Below are 20,675 nucleotides of genomic sequence, written 5' to 3' on the forward strand. Positions count from 1 at the left end.
CTGGGAGATGGGAGAAGCTTCTGGAGAGGAAGGACCAACATAGCCAGCATCAGAGGAACACTCCTCCTTCTCCTCATCCTTTTCGGCTTCCATTGCAAATCAGTCCAGGTAGTTTCCAGGCACATGGTGGATGGGATGGATCATTCTGTGGGATGTCTTCTTGGAAATTTAGCTTACCTTCTACAGAGTTAATTTTATGGCAGACAGATTTAGCTCACACTCGACAGCTGGCTTTTCGGTTGCAGCTGATCTGTAATTCCAAGTTGGCTTTGTTTAGCTTACTCGTACTCTTGGCAAATTAGGTGTGGTGATAATGGCCACACAGCTGGCCTGGGGGTGGGGTGTGGGTCCTTGGCCCATCACGGGTGCGGTCAACCCTCTTGCTAAAACCTGAGGCATCTCAGGAGATCTCACCCTCTCACTGATGAGTGAAACCATTTGGTGCAGCTAATCTGCTCTTAGGCAAATTTCACTGTTTCCGAGCAGAATGGACAGAATTGTATGTTGCTGTTTCCTCAGTGCTGGGAAGACTTCCTCACTGCTCTGCTGTTTCATTTTCAGTGTGGTGCTCCTGGCACTTGCATCCCATCCCACAGGTAAGTCAGTTTGCTTGTTTTATATTGCCCATTCAACCCAGTGCTCTGACCCAGTTGCATCTCTGAGGGACATTTTATAGGAGAGTGATTTGCCTTCCAGGATGGAAGCACTGGGGTTAGGCATTGTCCACGTACTTGAAACTGATCTCAATGACCCATTGTGGATTTATCGCCCATGAATTTATACTTATCCCTTCTTAAATTTTGACATCTGTGTTTTCATCTGGTGCGGCCTCAGCTGTCCAGACAGGCTTGTTATCTGCTGGATAAACTAGTGCTTGCCTTCTCCTCTTCTAAAAGTTCCTTCTTCAAACATCCAGAATTGCTTCAATCCTAGTGTAAAAGGATTTGGTGAAAAAGTTCAGATTCACCCTACTGCTGACTGACATCCTTTCACACATTTTTATCATATGTGATCATGCAATATTCATAATTGCAGATTAAGGAAGTCGAGTTTTAAAGCTTACCTTTGCCCTGTTGGCTGCCTCGGTTACTCTAGAGTTGTTTTTCGGATTCAGGAATTGCCCACAATACTCTGTTCCTTTGTGGTTTTTTACTCTGAAAGGTTTTGAAGTTGATGCCAAATATAACAAAATAGTATCTGCATGCGGTATGGCTGGAACTACACATTTTATTGGTCAGTCTCCTTCAAACTCATGTTTGTTGGCCATTTGCTGGGCATAAGGCATTTCCCAAGCCCTCAGAGTCTCAGTTAAAATGAGAAAGGTGACCTGGGTTATTTCTAAAGCCCTTTCTAGTTCCTGTTGTGCCCAAAACAATGAGCGCTTTCTGTTGGTACCTTTAGCTGCTTCGGATTATTTGAACTAGTCTCCTGAGAAAACTGTCGATAGTGACGGAGTGTTTCTGGTTTGTATATGACTCATCTGAACCCGTGTCTCATGAGGATAATTTGAATTACTTTTTTCTCAGAGCATTATTCTACACTTGCCCACACTGATGCACGTCTGCTATTTTCTGCCCATTCCCACAGCCCGGGGTTATCTTCCGACTGTAAGGTTTGCTGCTGAGTGCCCTCTGCACTCTCGTGTTGAAAACCTGTCCTTTGTAAAATAAAAATCATATGACGCCCATGGTGTGAACCCTACCTGTTTCTGCTCACCCAAGCTGCTGCTTGTCTGCCTTTGAGTGTGCCTCTTGTCATTCTTTCATGCAGTCAGGTGGTTGCCACCCAAGAGATATTCACGAGCCCCCGAAGCACCTTCCCCCTTGCAACTGTGTTTTGTTCAAAGCCTTTGGAAAGGCTTTGATTTGCATGCTCCTTTGCTCCCTGACTGATTAGTGGTGGATCTGGGTGACAAATCCTCACCTAAATAAATCACTCTGCCTTTCATCTAAGAGGTGATGCTCGTTCGTTTGTTACTCATAATTCTCAGAGCTGGAAGGAATCTTAGTGATTATCCAAGTTGCCACCACCTTTTACAAATGAGGAAATTGAAGCCCATAGCAGTTAAGGGATGTGGCCAAGATGGTGGAGGGGAGGTGTGTAGCAGAGACACCGGAGTTTAGGTCCTGACCCTTCTCCCAGGTTTTTCTTTTTAAATGCTTCTTTTTTAGGGATTCTACAGTTTATTATAAAGTCTTCTGAGTGAGTGAATAATTTTATACGATTTTATTAAATTTCTTTTTGGAGCTTCTCTTGGTTTTTGTTTTTACTTTGTTTTGTTTTTGAAAGAGAGAACATGCGTTTGTGCACACATGCAAGGGAGAAGGGGAGGGGCAGAGGGGAGAGAGAGAGAGAATCTTAAGCAGGCTCCATGCTCAGCTCAGAGCGTGATGCGGGGCTTGAGCTCACAATCCTGAGATCATGACCTGAGCCGAGATCAAGAATCAGATGCTTAACTGACTGAGCCACCCAGGCTCCCCTGGAGCTCCTTTTGGTTTGAGGGGCATTTTTCTGCCAGTTTCTGAGCACAGGGTTGCTGGCAATAGTATATATAGTTTGGCCAGCATTCCCACATTTTACCCTGACTTATTGCTAAACTTTTAGGCCAATGCAAGAATATCTTGGGCACTTACTTACTCTCTGGGCACACAAAGTGGTCAATAGCCTATGGTCGTAGAATGGCCTGGGCAGAAGAGTAATTTAAGATAGGCCCCAGATTCTTTTTGAGGTGATGAAATGTTCTGGAAATTGGTAATGATGCTGGTTGTACAATTCTTAATATGCTAAAAACCACTGAATTTTTAAAAATGTATAGGGGACATGGGGCACCTGGGTGGCTCAGTCAGTTAGGCATCTGATTCTTGATTTTGGCTCAGGTCATGATCTCAGGGTGGTGAGATCAAGCCTTACACTGGGCTCTGTGCTGAGCTTGGAGCCTGCTTAAGATTCTCTCTCTTTACTTCTCTCTCTACCCTTCCTCCCACTCTCTCTCTCTCTCAAAAAAATGTATAGGGGATAAAAAAATCATTCTTATTTGAGAACTTGTTCGGAACTCAGTTATACCAGAAAAAGATGTTTACAAAGATTAATTTTCCTTCAGATTATATTAAAAAACAAGAATGGACATCGGATGCTTAGTCCCATTCCTTCTGCAGGCTTTGATCGCTTGGTATGGTGAATGATTGATATGTCTGTGGTGGGCAGCTCAGGGAGTTGTAAAGCCTGTGGGGTTCATCAGAGAGAGACTGGGTACACTTCCGTGGAAGGACTCCTGGATGCAGGTTTGTTGTGTTGCAGTTTTCAGGTCGCTGAGATGATTGTCTCTGAAGAGGCCAGGTAAACAAAGATGGGCTCCTGAGAAGGATTTTGCTGGCCTGTGAGACTGGCTGTGACCCTGGTGGCAATAGCTGAGGTAGCCGTGGCCTCCCTTGCTGTAGGTGGCTGAGGCTCCCAGCTCCCCAAAGCTGTAGGGTTCAGGTAGGCCTTCAGGCTTCAGCAGCCATCATAGCAGACTCCAGCAGCGGCCCTGGTGAAGGTGGGTGTGGGGCTCTGTACAAACTGGTGGCAACCTTCCAGAAGAAGCCGAAGATTTTCATCTGTACCAGCACCAAGTCCCGCTTCTAACCCATGAGCATCCCAGGGAAACACTTTAAAATCACACCTACTTCTGTGTGTATGAAGGTGCTCTGCATGTGGTCACTGTGATCCTGTTTGTCACTTTCTTAGAACTTTTACAAATTGTGTGCCAAGGGGCCTTAAAGACGTATATGGGTGTTTTTCTTTTCACCTCTGGTCAGTGGAGTGCCTTTGACTTGAAACCTTACTATCAACAGGCTGGTCCTTAAGGGCCTGTTTGGGTCAGGAATGTTGAGTAGCAAAACAATCCTGACTAGAATAGGGAAGCTGCTTGTGCAATCCACATGAAAAGAGACTGTGTAAATTTTGATCAGCTTTAACTTTTAGAAACTCTCAGTGCTGCCACATTACAGTCGTGATCTAGCTAAAGTGCTCTGCTTTGAAATTGTGCAGTGCACAACCAGAGCAACTGTAAGCACTGCCTTTTTGCTTCAAAGAGCATTCAGGAACAGTAAAGATGAGATTCCTGAGATGATGGAAGCTCAGAATCTAGAAGAGTACTGGAGGATCAGTTTTTCTCGGCTTTATAAACCTAAGTCAATTACCCTCAACTCTTTGATGGGTCCTGATGATATTTTCTCATAGCGGAATACAATTACAAAGTTTAAGCAAATAAAACACTGGAGGAAAATCTCTCTTCTCCAGAAGTATTTGAGGACTGCTGTGATAGGACAGCTCCTTCCAATTTGTTAGCTTTCTCATTGGACCCATGGGTAGTCTAGCCTGTTTTTAAGTTAGAACAATCCTTAGTCTTTCCCACTTGATTATTACACTTTTCATCTAGAATGCCCATGGCAGGGCCTGAGTATCAGGGAGAACATGTTCCTGATTCCCCACACCTGCACCAGTTAAGACACAGTAAGTTCTCAGGACTCATGGATGCAGTGTTTTTATGAAGGATCTGTTAACAATTGGTGGCATTTTATTTTTTAAAATTTCTTAAAGTTTTATTTATTTAAGTAATCTCTACACCCAATGTGGGATTCAAACTCACAACCCTGAGATCAGGAGTCACATGCTCTACCCGCTGAGCCAGCCAGATGCCCCACAATTGCTGACATTTTAAAGCAGGGCTTTATTCCTTTCGGTTTCTTTTCACCTCTTCTTTTTTTCGCTTGTCTCTTAATTATTTAGTAGTACTTTAATTAATTAATCAATTAATTATTTTACATTATTTATTTTTTTGTTATGTTATGTGAATCACCATACATTACATCATTAGTTTTTAATGTAGTGTTCCATGATTCATTGTTTGGGTATAGTACCCAGTGCTCCATGCAGTACGTGCCCTCCTTAATACCCATCACCAGGCTAACCCATCCCCTCACCCCCCTCCCCTCTAGAACCCTCAGTTTGTTTCTCAGAGTCCATCGTCTCTCATGGTTCATCTCCCCCTCCAATTTCCCCCCCTTCATTTTTCCCTTCCTGCTTCTTCTTCTTCTTCTTCTTCTTTTTTTAACATATAATGTATTATTTGTCTCAGAGGTACAGGTCTGTGATTCAACAGTCTTGTACAATTCACAGCACTCACCATAGCACATACCCTCCCCAATGTCTGTCACCCAGCCACCCCATCCCTCCCACCCCCTATCACTCCAGCAACCCTCAGTTTGTTTCCTGAGATTAAGAATTCCTCATATCAGTGAGGTCATATGATACATGTCTTTCTCTGACTGACTTATTTCGCTCAGCATAATACCCTCCAGTTCCATCCATGTCGTTGCAAATGGCAAGATTTCATTCCTTTTTTTTTTTTTAAAGATTTTATTTATTTATTTGACAGAGACAGAGACAGCGAGAGCAGGAACACAAGCAGGGGGAGTGGGAGAGGGAGAAACAGGCCTCTCGCGGAGCAGGGAGCCCGATGTGGGACTCGATCCCAGGACCCTGAGACCATGACCTGAGCCGAAGGTAGACGCTTAACGACTGAGCCACCCAGGTGCCCAAGATTTCATTCCTTTTGATGGCTGCATAATATTCCATTGTGTGTGTGTGTGTATATACCACATCTTCTTTATCCATTCATCTGTCGATGGACATCTTGGCTCTTTCCATAGTTTGTCTATTGTGGACATTGCTGCTATAAACATCAGGGTGCACATACCCCTTTGGATCACTACATTTGTATCTTTGGGGTAAATACCCAATAGTGCAGTTTGCTGGGTCGTATGGTAGCTCTATTTTCAACTTTTTGAGGAACCTCCGTACTGTTTTCCAGAGTGGCTGCACCAGCTTGCATTCCCACCAACTGTGTAGGAGGGTTCCCCTTTCTCTGCATCTCTGCCAACATCTGTCGGTTTCCTGACTTGTTAATTTTAGCCATTCTGACTGGTGTGAGGTGGTATCTCATTGAGGTTTTGATTTGGATTTCCCTGATGCCGAGCGATGTTGAGCACTTTTTCATGTGTCTGTTGGCCATTGGATGTCTTCTTTGGAAAAATGTCTGTTCCTGTCTTCTGCCCATTTCTTGATTGGATCATTTGTTCTTTGGGTGTTGAGTTTAATAAGTTCTTTATAGATTTTGGATACTAGCCCTTTATCTGATATGTCATTTGCAAATATCTTTTCCCATCCTGTCGGTTGTCTTTTGGTTTTGTTGACTGTTTCTTTTGCTGTGCAAAAGCTTTTTATCTTGATGAAGTCCCAATAGTTCATTTTTGCCCTTGCTTCCCTTGCCTTTGGCAATGTTTCCAGGAAGAAGTTGCTGCGGCTGAGGTCGAAGAGGTTGCTGCCTGTATTCTCCTTTAGGATTTTGATGGACTCCTGTCTCACATTTAGGTCTTTCATCCATTTTGAGTCTATTTTTGTGTGTAGTGTAAGGAAATGGTCCCGTTTCATTCTTCTGCATGTGGCTGTCCAATTTTCCCAACACCATTTTTTGAAGAGACTGTCTTTTTCCATTGGACATTCTTTCCTGCTTTGTTGAAGATTAGTTGACCTTAGAGTTGAAGGTCCATTTCTGGGCTCTTTATTTTGTTCCATTGATCTATGTGTCTGTTTTTGTGCCAGTACCATACTGTCTTGATGATTACAGCTTTGTAATAGAGCTTGAAGACTGGGATTGTGATGCCGCCAGCTTTGCTTTTCTTTTTCAACATTCCTCTGGCTATTCGGGGTCTTTTCTGGTTCCATACAAATTTTAGGATTATTTGTTCCATTTCTTTGAAAAAAGTGGATGGTATTTTCATAGGGATTGCGTTGAATGTGTAGATTGCCCTAGGTAGCATTGACATCTTCACAATATTTGTTCTTCCAATCCATGAGCATGGAATGTTTTTCCATTTCTTTGTGTCTTCCTCAATTTCTTTCATGAGTAATTTATAGTTTTCTGAGTACAGATTCTTTGCCTCTTTGATTAGATTTATTCCTAGGTATCTTATGGTTTTGGGTGCGATTGTAAATGGGATCGACTCCTTAATTTCTCTTTCTTCTGTCTTGTTGTTGGTGTATATAAATGCAACTGATTTCTGTGCATTGATTTTATATCCTGCCACTTTACTGAATTCCTGTATGAGTTCTGGCTGTTTTGGGATGGAGTCTTTTAGGTTTTTCACATAAAGTATTGTATCTGCAAAGAGTGAGAGTTTGACTTCTTCTTTGCCAGTTTGGATGCCTTTTATTTCTTTTTGTTGTCTGATTGCTGTGGCTAGGACTTCTAGTACTATGTTGAAGAGCAGTGGTGATAGTGGACATCCCTGCCGTGTTCCTGACCTTACAGGGAAAGCTCTCAGTTTTTCCCCATTGAGAATGATATTCACTGTGGGTTTTTCATGGATGGCTTTTATGATATTGAGGTATGTATCCTGTATCCCTACACTCTGAAGCATTTTAATCAAGAAAGGATACTGTACTTTATCAAATGCTTTTTCTGCATCTATTGAGAGGATCATATGGTTCTTGTTCTTTCCTTTATTAATGTATTGTATCACATTGATTGATTTGTGGATGTTGAACCAACCTTGCAGCCCAGGAATAAATCCCACTTGATCGTGGTGAATAACCTTTTAATGTACTGTTGGATCCTATTGGCTAGTATTTTGGTGAGAATTTTTGCATCCCTGTTCATCAGGGATATTGGTCTGTAATTCTCCTTTTTGTTGGGGTCTTTGTCTGATTTGGGGATCAAGGTAATGCTGGCCTCATAAAATTAGTTTGGAAGTTTTCCTTCCATTTTCTCTTTTTTGGAACAGTTTCAGAAGGATAGGTATTAATTCTTCTTTAAATCTTTCGTAGAATTCCCCTGGGAAGCCATCTGCCCCTGGGCTCTTGTTTGTTGGGAGATTTTTGATTACTGCTTCAATTTCCTTCCTGGTTATGGGTCTATTCAGGTTTTCTATTTCTTCCTGGTTCAGGAAGTTTGGTAGTTTATACATCTCTAGGAATGCATCTATTTCTTCCAGATTATCTAATTTGCTGGCATATATTAGCTCATAATATGTTCTTATAATTGTATTTCTTTGGTGTTGGTTGTGATCTCTTCTCTTTCATTCATGATTTTATTTATTTGGGTCATTTCTCTTTTCTTTTTGATATGTCTGGCCAGGGGTTTATCAATCTTGTTAATTCTTTCAAAGAACCAGCTCCTAGTTTCACTGATCTGTTCTACTGTTCTTTCGGTTTCTATTTCATTGATTTCTGCTCTGATCTTTACTATTTCTCTTCTCCTGCTGAGTTTAGGCTTTATTTGCTGTTCTTTTCTCCAGCTCCTTTAGGTGTAAGGTTAGGTTGTGTATTTGAGACCTTTCTTGTTTCTTGAGAAAGGCTTGTATTGCTATATACTTTCCTCTCAGGACTGCCTTTGCTGCATCCCAAAGATTCTGAACAGTTGTGTTTTCATTTTCATTTGTTTCCATGAATTTTTTTAATTCTTTAATTTCCTGGTTGACCCATTCATTCTTTAGTAGGATGCTCTTTAGCCTCCATGTATTTGAGTTCTTTCCGACTTTCCTCTTGTGATTGAGTTCTAGTTTCAAAGCACTGTGGTCCGAAAATATGCAGGGAATGATTCCAATTTTTGGTGCCAGTTGAGACCTGATTTGTGACCTAGGATGTGATCTCTTCTGGAGAATGTTCCATGGGCACTGGAGAAGAATATGCGTTCTCTTGCTTTGGGATGGAATGTTCTGAATATATCTGTGAAGTCCATTTGGTCCAATGTGTCATTTAAAGTCCTTATTTCCTTGTTGATCTTTTGCTTAGATGATCTGTCCATTTCAGTTAGGGGGGTGTTAAAGTCCCCCACTATTACTGTATTGTTGTCCATGTGTTTCTTTGCTTTTGTTAATAATTGGCTTATATAATTGGCTGCTCCCATATTAGGGGTATAGATATTTACAATTGTTAGATCTTCTTGTTGGATAGACCCTTTAAGTAGGATATAGTGTCCTTCCTCATCTCTTAATTACAGTCTTTGGTTTAAAATCTAATTTGTCTGATATAAGGATTGCCACCCCAGCTTTCTTTTGGTGTCCATTAGCATGGTAAATGATTTTCCACCCCCTCACTTTCAATCTGGGGGTGTCTTTGTATCTAAAATGAGTCTCTTGCAGACAACATATCGATGGGTCTTGTTTTTTTTATCCAATCTGATAGCCTGTGTCTTTTGATTGGGGCATTTAGCCCATTTACATTCAGGGTAACTATTGAAAGATACGAATTTAGTGCCATTGTATTGCCTGTAAGGTGACTGTACTGTATATTGTCTGTGTTCCTTTCTGGTCTGTGTTACTTTTAGGCTCTCTCTTTGCTTAGAGGACCCCTTTCAGTAGCCCTATACTTTTAAAACATTAAAAAATTGAGGAATAGGGGTGCCTGGGTGGCTCAGTTGGTTAAGTATCCAACTCTTTTTTTTTTTTTAAGATTTTATTTATTTGTGAGAGAGAGAGAGAGAGGAGAGAGCACAGCAGGGGGAACGGTAGGCAGATAGAGAAGCAGGCCCCCGCTGAGCAGGGAGCCTGATGGGGGACTTGATCTCAGGACCCTGGGATCATGACCTGAGCCAAAGGCAGACGCTTAACTGACTGAGCCACCCAGGTGCCCCAAGTGTCCAACTCTTGATTTCAGCTCAGGTCATGATCTCAGGGTCGTGAGATCGAGCTCCATGTCAGACTCCACGCTGAGCATGGAGTCAGCTTAAGATTCTCTTTCTACCTCTCACTCTGCCCCTTCTCCCCCCCCACCCCCGCTTGCATGTGCACACTCTCTCTCTCAAAAAAAAATTATTGAGGTATAATTTATGTATATGAATTGCACCTATCTTATGTGTATGGCTTGATCAATTTTGACAAAGGTATACACCTGTGTAGCTTACACTGCCTTGAAGATACAGACCATTTCTGTCACTATAGAAAGTTTCGTCATGCCCCTTTCTCATTATTCACTTCTCATCCACCACCAAAGCCACCACAGATCTGATTTCTGTTACCATAGTTAAATTCTGTTTATCCTAGAGCCTCGTATAAGTGGAAGCACACAGCAAGTGTTCCTTTGTGTCTGGCTCTTCATTCAGTGTAGTGTTCTGAGATTCATCCAGGTTGTTGTCTGTTTCACTAATTGATTCCCTTCTATTACTGAGTAGGGTGCTAGCGTCTGAACATACCACCTTTTGTTTATCCATTCACCTGCTGATGTTCACTTGCACTTTTTCCAGTTTTTAGCTGTTATGAATAAAGCTTCCATGAATGTTCTTTTTTAAATTTCTTTTTAAAGATTTTATTTTTACGTAATCTATACACCCAATATGGGGCTCGAACCTATAACCCTGAGATCAAGAGTCACACACTTTAGGGGCGCCTGGGTGGCTCAGTCGGTTAAGCGTCTGCCTTCGGCTCAGGTCATGATCCCAGGGTCCTGGGATTGAGCCCCATATTGGGCTCCATGCTCGGTGGAAGCCTGCTTCTCCCTCTCCCACTCCCCCTACTCTCTCTCTCTCACTGTCTCTCTCCGTCAAATAAATGAATAAAATCTTAAAAAAAAAAAAAAAAGAGTCACACACTTTACCAACTGAGCCAGCCAGGTGCCTCCCCCCCACGAACATTCTTATACAAGAATTTTTTGTGGACTTAGGTTTTCATGTCTCATGGATGAATACCCTAGGAATAGAATTTCTGTGTCTTAGAATAGATGTACATTTAACTTTTAAGAAAGTGCCAGTTTCCTAAAGCGTTTGTACCATTTTACATTCCTACTCAGCAATGTCTGAGAGTTCCAGTTCCTCCACATTGTTACTAACATTTGATGTTCAGTCTTTTTTTTTTTTTTAAGATTTTTATTTGAGAGAGAGAGAATGAGAGATAGAGAGCACGAGAGGGAAGAGGGTCAGAGGGAGAAGCAGACTCCCTGCTGAGCAGGGAGCCTGATGTGGGACTCGATCCCGGGACTCTAGGATCGTGACCTGAGCCGAAGGCAGTCGCTTAACCAACTGAGCCACCCAGGCGCCCTTGGTGTTCAGTCTTATTTTAGCTAGTCTGCATGGTTTCTTGATAGTGCTCTTGACCAAGCTGCCCTTCTCACTATTCCTGAGTGACTAGAAAGATAAGTGTTTCTGTAGAGGCAGATATGGCCCTTTGGGTCCCAGGCTTGGGAGTGCATTGGGAGATGGTGGTAAGGATCAGGTAGATAGTTCTCTTTATCCTGAGTGCAGACCCTGCCACATTTCCCTCTTCGAGCACTGCATTTGCTCCTTGGTGGATGGAATCTACCTCCCCCTCTTGTTCAACCTCATGATTCACACAGAGGCTTCAAGAACCTTGGAACCTTGCTTCCCCTTGGACCATTTTAAGCACTAGTAGAGAAGAGAAATTCTTCCTCTGTTTGCAAGTTTGCATTTCATCTTTGTATCAGGCCCCCTCTGTTGTGTGTTCAAGAGGGAGAATTTCAGGGACCCAGCGAGCAGAGGGACCCACAGGAACTGGACCCAGAAATGACCATGTCACCTGGTGTGTACTCATGTGTGAGACAAAGAAGTAGCGCTGATTACTTCTTGGAACTGACCTTCCATTTTCCTGCTGGTTCCCAGGGCTAAAATCTGGTGAGAGGAAGTTTTCTTTATGTTCAGATATCAGTTAGTCTTGAATGTGGTAAGATTGGACCACACTCTTCACCGTGGGAATTTCATGCCTTGATCTTCAGAGAAATTGGATTCACTCCCTCACTCAGAAATGTCAGCAGAAAGGGTCATGCTGTGATGAGCACCGGGTGATGCCTGGAAGTGTCCAATCACTGTCTGTCCACCCGAAACGAATATGACACTGTGTCTTAACTAACTGCAATTTAAGTAAAAACTGAAGAGAAAAGCAAAGGCCTAATGAGGACTGTGTTGTAGAAGGCTGCGTGTTGCTGCCACAAAACACATTCACGACTGTTGGGCTACGTAATTTGTGCTGAAATTGTGCATTCCCTGATAGCTGGTGCAGGAGCATTGTCTTCTCAGCACCCTTACCAATTTTTCAGGTTCTTGGACTGAGTTCTCACGGGTTTGGGCCAGCCAGTCACACGCTGCCTTGTCATCGGGGCCATCGGTTGTATGGTCATTAACCTCTGCCGGGTAGAGGTTGGCGTGCACCCTCCTTATTGAAGAACTGGGGGAAGAGAGGAGCCAGGCTGCCAGCATCAGAGGGGAAGCATTTGGGGCACATTTGAAATGAAGGACCAGCAGAGCCAGCTGGAAAGGGGAATGTTCTCTGCAGGGGAAGCAAGAAGATTTAGGTGCTTTCAGGTATACTGCTGGTTTAGCCTATGCCGGGGGTGATCCCAACGCCCTGGATATGAGATGAGTGAGGCAGAGTCCCTCCGCTCAGGGACTTGGTGGTTACACAAGGAGAGACAGGCATAGCGTCAACTAAGTACTGTGTGGGAAACGTGTAGGCTTAGAAATGGCTCAAAGATAAATGGTGAGCCGTTCTCTCTGTCAGGAATTTATAGGCTCCGTTTTCAGGGTTTCGGTGAAGGTGATCACGTAACCGGTAAATTCCCTAGGACCGTGATGTTTTTCCTTCATCTTCCTGCCTTCCAGCCCGCCTCACACCACCCCATGGCTCGTCAGAGCCCCCCCCCCCTGCAGCCCACGCTGGGCTGGGAAGGCTGCCAGTGCCCCGCGAACCCTGTTCTGATGAGAGCCTGGGTGCAGAGAGGAGCAGCGCCCGAGGAATCTCGAGGTCCTGCACTTAGCTCATCTCCTCTCTGCCCTTCCTCCTCACCACACGGCCTGTACGGCCAGTGCCCTCGCACTGAGAGGGACACTGGAAGGGGGCCAAGAACCACAGCGGCCAGAGAGGGCGAAACCCTGCATGGACTGTCACTTTGCCCACCTGCATGGGGGGGCGGCTCTGGTCGCCCTCTGGGGCTGGGATGCCCCCGGGTTACCTCACTGTCACTTCTGTGCGGAAAGGGCCTCCCGCAGAAATCATGCTCTTCCCGCACTGAGCCTGATGATGTCATTTGCAAAACCCCTCCACCAGTGCCGGCCCGCGTAGACAGTGGAAGCGGTCAGGGGAGTCGTGGCAGGAAGAAAGCGAGAGCTCTGAACCTCTGGTTGGGCTGCACGAAAACCAGATCCCAAGAGACCCTCCCCCTTTGTAGTTAAGCACACGCACATATGCACAAACGAAACAAAACAAAACAATAGTCGTGATAAAAAAAAAAAAACCCTCTAAGGAGATGAAATTCAGGCCTTTCCTTCCCAAGAGGTGGTTGAATTAATTGAAATCAGTTCGGTCTCTGAGGAAGGGTAGCAGCCCGTTGTGTCTTGTTCTAACCCTCTTCATTATAAGTGCAGTGATGAAGGAATTACCAACTGTATGTTGCACATGCAGGTAGCACACTGTGAGTCCCTATAACTTAGGAAGATCAGCCTTTCTTGCTCCGGTCCATCCGGATCTGGGAGACAGACTGAGGCCTGGGGGTCCGAAGGTCTGGCTCCTCCTGAGTCTCAGAAACTCCAGATTTGGGAGGATTAGGCTATCTGCTGTGGAAATGCTTAATTCCTTTTCTCTGGACATTTTTGGAAGGCTTTCTGCTTTTTTAATCTCCTGACTTCTTGTTTGTGACCAAGTTCAAATTCCAGAGAGGGAAGCAGCCAATATGTGTGATTATTTCCTCTTGCACCAAGTGGAACTAAAAGAATGAATTTACTTCACTAGAAATAAATGTACCCTTTGGACCTTAAACCCAAATGAGTAAGCTTGGTCGGTCTGGCCCCTGCGCCATTTGTGCAGTAATTAAACACCAAATGAAAAAAAGATGTCAGAGACATGCATTCACAATCTTTTTTTAGACATAAAGCAGAAAAGAATAGAATAATGTTTAAAAAAAAAAAGATTCTTTTTTTCCTACACTCCGCCTTGGGCAGGGATGGCTGCCGGGTGATGAGGAAAGATTGTAGGGTTTGGAGTGACTGGGGCGTGTACATTCCGGCTTCCCAGCTCAAGAGTTGTGCAATCCTAGACACATCCTTTAACTTCTCTGAGCACCAGTTAAATGGGGATACTAAAACACCAGAGAGTTATTACAAGGACTGAAAGAGATGTCGTACATAGAGCTTTTAGCGTAGGGCCCTGTGCAGGGCAGATTCTCGCTAACTGGGCATTATGGATCATCACCCTATTATTTTAAAATGATGCCGCTAACACAGAAATCCTGGGGATGGCAGAGGGAATTCATTGCCGGGCAGCTCAGTGCTCAGATGGCTGTGCTAAAGACCCTCGCCTGTGTTTCCCTGGGCCGCTGGGGATGGGGCGTGTGGGGACCCATTGTCTCACCGTTGCTATGCCCCTTAGGTGATCTCATCAGTGTCCCGGACTTCCCATTCCTGTATTTCTACAGATTCCATGGCAGCTGCTGTGCCAGGTAAGCTTAACCCATAAACCCCTGGCCCTATTAATTTGTCTGTCTTCATCAACTCCAGGGTCACTGCCGGTTGGTTATCCAGATGAGGGCAGAAGAGAGTGGTGGCCGGGCCAGGAAGCTGCTCCCTCGACCATCCACGGGTTGTCATCCACATCCTTAGGTGCTCAGGGCTGGCCTGGGGCCTGGGGGACCTGTGTCCTACAGAAGTTCTTTGGAAAGGGCAGAAGAGCCAAGAACCCTGCACTGTTTTTCTCTCCACAAGCCATTCCTAAACAGAACTTCAGTGTATAAAATGATGCATCAGGTTCAGTTCAAGGGAAGATTTGGGTCCAGAATTGCACCCGTTCAGCTTCCTCCTTGGCCCCTGCTTTGTCGCTAAAGGGCGCCCTCCCAAAAACCTTGACTAAATCCTGAGGCCCTGAGAAACAGGTTTTGGAAACCAGTGACTAGGCGACATCTAGACAACAAAGTGACCTTTACTACGGGGCCTTGGGAGGTACCGAGACCAATAAGATGGGTACATATACATAGAGTGCAGACCCACCCTCTACTCCTTTCTAGCCATGATTCCCACGTTGCTTGACTTTCTCGTGCTGAGAAGTGGAAAGGCTTCTGTGATAGTCTCGAGGTGTGTGTTCTGATAGGGTTTCCCACCCTATCAGCCCAGTCTTGGGTTGAGTGCAAGCCTTGCTGCTTGCTAATGTGTTGGTTCTTTGGGCAAGCTATCCTGGTTCTCCCGAGCTTTAGTCGAGTTTCCTCATCTGTAAAGTGGAAAGATAATACCCCTCCCGGCTGATCACGTATACTAAATAACGTGTGTAAGCTCCAAGCATCTCGCCTGGCCTAGTAAATGATGGCCATTACTATTATCTGCTCCGTTTGACTATAATTAACTAAAATGTCCACAGACCATGAGCCATTGCTAAGCCAGACCACTTCTTCCCGCACATAAAAGGTGGTACCTTGTGGGGCAGTGGTTCTTTACAGTCAAAAAGCTGGTGTGTGGCTCTGAACTGTTTCTGATAGGGGTGTGTTAGGACAAAAAAAAAATCAATATTGTACAGTTTGCTTTTGCATTGGAGCCTCAGAATGGCACTTATCATCCTCAGCTAACTTTCGGGAGGATACTGACAGAATTCGTCTTCCCAGTTCCTGTCAGTTTGGTCAGGCCTTGTGGGCTGCCCATTAGCTAGGCTCGGGTGGCATGAGTGTTAGTGCTCCTCTGGTGTCCGTGGACTTGTTTCCCTTTGGGTCAGGCTTTTTGGCAGCACCAGCAAACACGGTGCGGAGGGGAGTACAATCGTCGCTCAGTTCTTTGAAACAGAGACCATAGTTCATAGCCCGTTGATGCTGGCTTTTTGGGGCGATAGTCTAGCTACATTTCTGCCCCTTTTAATCTGCAACTTTCTTGCAACCCAGCATGAAAAATCAGGGTTTTATACTTTAAAGATTTGGCAATTGTTGCTTGAATTGCTAGGAATCTCTTACGTTCTACCCACCCCCAACCCCCGGCTGCAGTATGAAGCTTGACCTCTTTTAAGAATGTATCCGTTTTCCCCACATCATCTCATGATTCCTCCACGGCCATATCTCAGACTAAGTGTTGTCACCTTCAGAGGCCCTGGAGGAACTCAGAAGGAGTCATGGAGGCCCGAGGGGACGGTGGTAGCCATGACCCCGAGAAACATTAACGGGGAACCCGGGCTCTTTTACTTCTGGGATCCTCCCATTGCTTTTAAGGTCTGCCTCCACAGCGAGGGGTAGAAGAGCTGAGTGTGGAAGGAGAAAGAGAGGGACCCGTGAGTAATTTGGAAACGATTCAAAGACATACCAGTAAAGGGATGGGAAGGAGTCATGGATGCTTTCCCAAGTGTGTTGGGCACAGACTGGGAGCGGCTCTGTTCTAGCAGAGTCTGTGCTGAGGGGAAAGGGGACATGGAATCATGCCCTTCCTCTGGCTGGAGGTGGGGGGGGATCGGAGGGGAGGGGGTATGGGAGGCAGCACAGGCACCTACAAAGTTGTTACCTCCCTGGAGGCAGGGGTGGATGCCACCAGCAGGAGCTCTGGAGCGCCGGCCACCTTACTTTCTGCTCCCAACCTCGCAGTGGCTGCGGGCACCTGCAGCATGACACTCAGTCTTTGTTGGGTCAAGAAGGTATCTTCACTGTGGAGAACCTTTGAAAGAACCAGGACACCTGGATTCTGATTGTGCCTGCTCCTCAGTTTGCTTGTTAATAAAGTGAGATTTGGGGCTAGGGAGGCTTTCCGTTCTGAAAGTCTCTGATTTCCATTAAGATAGGATGAGGACCACTATGCATATTCCTGCTTTAACAACACAGAACCTGAGGCAAGACAAAAAGGGTCAAAAGGGGGGATGAGTCAAGGTCACGAGGGTCAGTGGGCACAACCCAGGTCACTCAGTTTCCAGCCTGCTGCTTACCCACTGGACCTCCTTGCCTTTTGGGTGTGAATGACTGACTGTCTTCATCCGTAGCCGCCCAGCCTCCCATGACTACAGATGCAAATCTGAACAAACTTTGCAGGATATCAGGGTCCAACAGGCTGAAAGATATGCAAGGGATCCCTCATCCCTGTCCTTGGTCCTGCCCCAAGAATGTGGCTGTGAACTAACCTAATCTAATGAAGCGAAGGCACACATTTCTGTGAAATTTGGCCTTACAGCTGTTTAACTCAATCCAACCTGCTTCTCAGTAAACCTGTCAAATATTTATGTCATACCTACCGTGACCAAGGCACCATGTTTGGCTCCGTTGGGGACAACACAGAGAAGCCCAAGATTGGGCCCTGCCCTCTCAGAGCTCATGATCTGAGTTGGGGCCCCACAGCAGTGCCTGTAATAAAGGTGAGATGACAGGGTGGCACTTGAGACCCTGGAGGTACAAATGAGCTACAGCTCATAGGACCTGCCTCTGTGGTTTGGGGTACAACTGCAGTCATATCTCTTGCTTTTCAGTTTCTAGTAGGTCACACTCAAGCCCCCGCTTGACAAGCAGTCAACCTCTATCATGGATTCTCTCCCAATTGCCCAGCCTCCAAATGCAAGGAGGAGTGACCATTCTGTTGGAGTGCCCTTCGCTTTGTCCTTGACCACACAGTGATGCTTTCAGAAATAGTTCCAGCATAGACCACTACTTCCCTGTCCACTCCTATGCCAGTGCCTTGCTGCTCCAGATCGCTAGGACTCCCCATGGGGCGTGGTCTCTCAGGTCACACACATGGGCTTAGGCATCATTCCCAAAGCATAACAGCTGTGTAGCTCAGCCTGGTTTGGGGGACATCTGCTCCTGGAGCCAGCCGCCCCCTTCAGATTCTTACCTTGAACCCAGGAGTCAGTCCAGACCCTTTGTCCCCATATGGTGAGTTTCGCTTTGGAAGTCTTTTTCTGGCAGTTTGTTCTGCTTGAAAAAAGTTGAAGTTCTACCTTGGCAAGCACCAAGCTCCAGAAATAATATGGGAGGGAGCAGGAGGTATTGTCCTCCACACTTTTTTTCTTTCATGATTTAGTCAGAGACTTCCCAAGTTTCTATACTCCCTCCCCCAGGGCCCGCTACCCAGTGGAACTCTTATCATAGCTCCTTAGAAAATTAGAGCTTCCTGGGTTTTTAAATCCAGAGATCACTAGAAAACCCAGATGAGATACAAGGTTCTGTAATAATTAGAAACTGGTAAAATGTAAGAGAAAATAGCTATTGCTTAAAAGGAAGACAAGCCTCACTAACAAAAGAATATTTTCTCCTTCCAGCGGATTGTTAGGATTCTTTCTCATGCTCAGCACAGTGAAGCTGAAAAGCCTTATGGCCCCAGGGCAGTGTGCAGCCTGGATTTTCTTTGCTAAGGTAAGAAAGAGTGAAGGAGTGGGGAAAAATCAGTCTCAGGAGTCTTCATGTCCAATGTTTTTGGAGCATGTGTAATGTCAGGTCTGATCTTCATGAAGTCATTTCCAGTCATGGGCCCCGAGCCTTGATCCTTCAATGATGACAATTTCTGTGGTCCTCTGCCGATTTTATCAGCATGACGTAATCTTTATCACACTCCTGGAAGGGATAATCCCCTTAACTTGCCTGAGCCTTAATTTTCCCATCTGAACATGAGAGGTTTGGCCTCCAGAAATCTCTTCAGTCTTCTCCAGTTCCATGAGACTGGATTCCTGGGTACATGGGGCAGGTCTTCTCTTCCTTCCTCGGGGCTGTGAGGGTGCCCAGAGCCCAAGTCTGTCAGGGGTGGTGGAGAAAGGAGAAGAGACAAATGGCCAGGTAGGAGGACTTTGATGAAGCCTTCAGAAAACAGACTATTATAAGAATGCCCGTTGCATATCTGATGATCATGGTTGAGGCATAAGATAGAGAGGTAGGAAAATAAGGAGCAGAAAAAGCAGCTGTGGCATGCTCAGTCGTGACTGAAATGCTTTGGGACTAACTTTTTTCTAGCGGAGCCTTTCATTTCTCTTGTGCCTGTGAAAGAGTTGAGTTGCAAGGCCCTATGTGCTGCTTCAGAGAAACGAGATTTCTTTCTTTCTTTTTTTTTTTTTTAAGATTTTATTTGTCAGAAAGAGAGAGAGAGCACAAGCAGGCGGAGTGGCAGGCAGAGGGAGAGAGAGAAGCAGGCTCCCTGCTGGGACGCGACCCCAGGACCCTGGGATCATGACCTGAGCTGAAGGCAGACGCTTAACTGACTGAGCCACCCAGGCGCCCCAAGAAATGAGATTTCTGAATTTAACCTAATGAAATAATCATTTAAGGTCGTACCTCGAGTCATCTCTGTTTGTTGGTTGATTTTTTTCCCAGAAAACAAAACCAAACATTTTTCTTCAAAAACAACATTTCACAGTAATATTTTCACCTCCATAGGTCTGCTTTTTAATAGCATTAATAATTCTAATTACAGTAAAATGTAAAGAGTGGCTGAGATACAGACTTCCAGCGTGACGGAATGAGGAGGTTGACAAATCCTCCTCCCAGAAAGTAACTGGAAAGCTGGAAAAAGACTGTCAAAAATATCCATTTCAGCTCTCTAAAAATTGACCAAAGGCATACAACAAACTGAGAAAGCAAGCATTTGTTCCTGAAAACTGCAGAACTCTGGGTAGGAGCAACGTGAGCCTGTGGCAGTCTTACCTAAGGTCATTCTCATTCCCTCCTCCTCAGCTCTGTCCGTGTGATATCTCAACCAGAGCAGGGCAGGCTGTGAAAACCAGCAGGCTTGCTGCCGCTTCCAGAATACTCTATTTGGAGTATTTTTAGTTAAAACGGCCATGTTAGTGGTAAATCGGTAAGAGCCAGTGACTCCACTGTCTTGAGTTTCCAGTCCTCTTTGGGGCAAGCAATGGACCAGTGGTCTAGCTGAGCACTTAATAGGGAGTTCAGGGAGATGAGACAGCAAGCAGGGGCTTGATAGCTCTCCATGTGTCCCAGATTGACCGTAGTCTGTGTGCACGAGCAGCGGAGATGGGAGTGTGCCCAAAACACCCACATGTCCCTGGCCAGCAGAGCCTGCATGCACACACAGGAGATGGGAGAGAGCCAGCAAAAGCTGGGGCAGGCATGAAAAACTTCAGCCTGAAGTTTGAGTGTGCTCCCTAGCCCACACACAGTCAGAAGCAGAGAGAAGAAGCCTTTCTGGCTGAAGGTGTTTGAACAAAACCTCTGACTAGTTTTTGCTAGAACACTAAGCTATGCAGAAATGGGGATGACTTTTAGAAAGCCAGAAAAAGCTTAAAAATAAAAAGAAAAAAAAACTGAGTAAAGGACATCAGCAACTGTACCTTATATGGGAGACTAATTTCATAGACTTAGTCCAGGCAAATTACTAAACAAGCAAAACAGCAATACCAACAACAGTGCTCTGGGAAAAGTCAGAATCCAAAGTTGCTATCCTATATTATATGTCCAGTATTCAACAACAAAAAAGTTAGGGGCATCCAAAGAAACCAGAAAGCATGATCCATACACAGGAAAAATGCAGTTAATAGGGGCTATGTCTGAGTGTCCTCCGACATAGGACTTAGTGGAAAAAGACTGCAAAGCAGCTATTTAAATACGCTTAGAAGCAATGTCCACAATAGCCAAACTGTGGAAAGAGCCAAGATGTCCATTGACAGGTGAATGGATAAAGAAGATGTGGTATACACACACACACACACACACACACACACACACACACACACACACACACA

At 45.0% G+C, this 20,675-nt stretch overlaps 1 protein-coding gene across 3 annotated transcripts in view; it reads left to right on the plus strand.

The window, feature by feature from the left end:
- Positions 1-20,675, plus strand: part of TMEM241 (transmembrane protein 241) — a 116,233-nt gene that overhangs the window by 54,718 nt on the left and 40,840 nt on the right. For 2 of the 3 annotated variants that reach the window (XM_073898409.1, XM_073898407.1), the window contains exons 11-13: positions 520-596; positions 14,412-14,481; positions 18,246-18,339. In XM_073898409.1, coding sequence (XP_073754510.1) covers positions 520-596; positions 14,412-14,481; positions 18,246-18,339 — 241 coding nt within the window. The remainder of the gene's footprint in view (positions 1-519; positions 597-14,411; positions 14,482-18,245; positions 18,340-20,675) is intronic. The other variant, XM_073898408.1, reaches the window with a different exon arrangement.

This window comes from Callorhinus ursinus, unplaced genomic scaffold (genome assembly GCF_003265705.2).
Source record: "Callorhinus ursinus isolate GAN/ISIS: 27379988/994484 unplaced genomic scaffold, GSC_fseal_2.0 scaffold11, whole genome shotgun sequence".
Taxonomy (NCBI): Eukaryota; Metazoa; Chordata; class Mammalia; order Carnivora; family Otariidae; genus Callorhinus; species Callorhinus ursinus.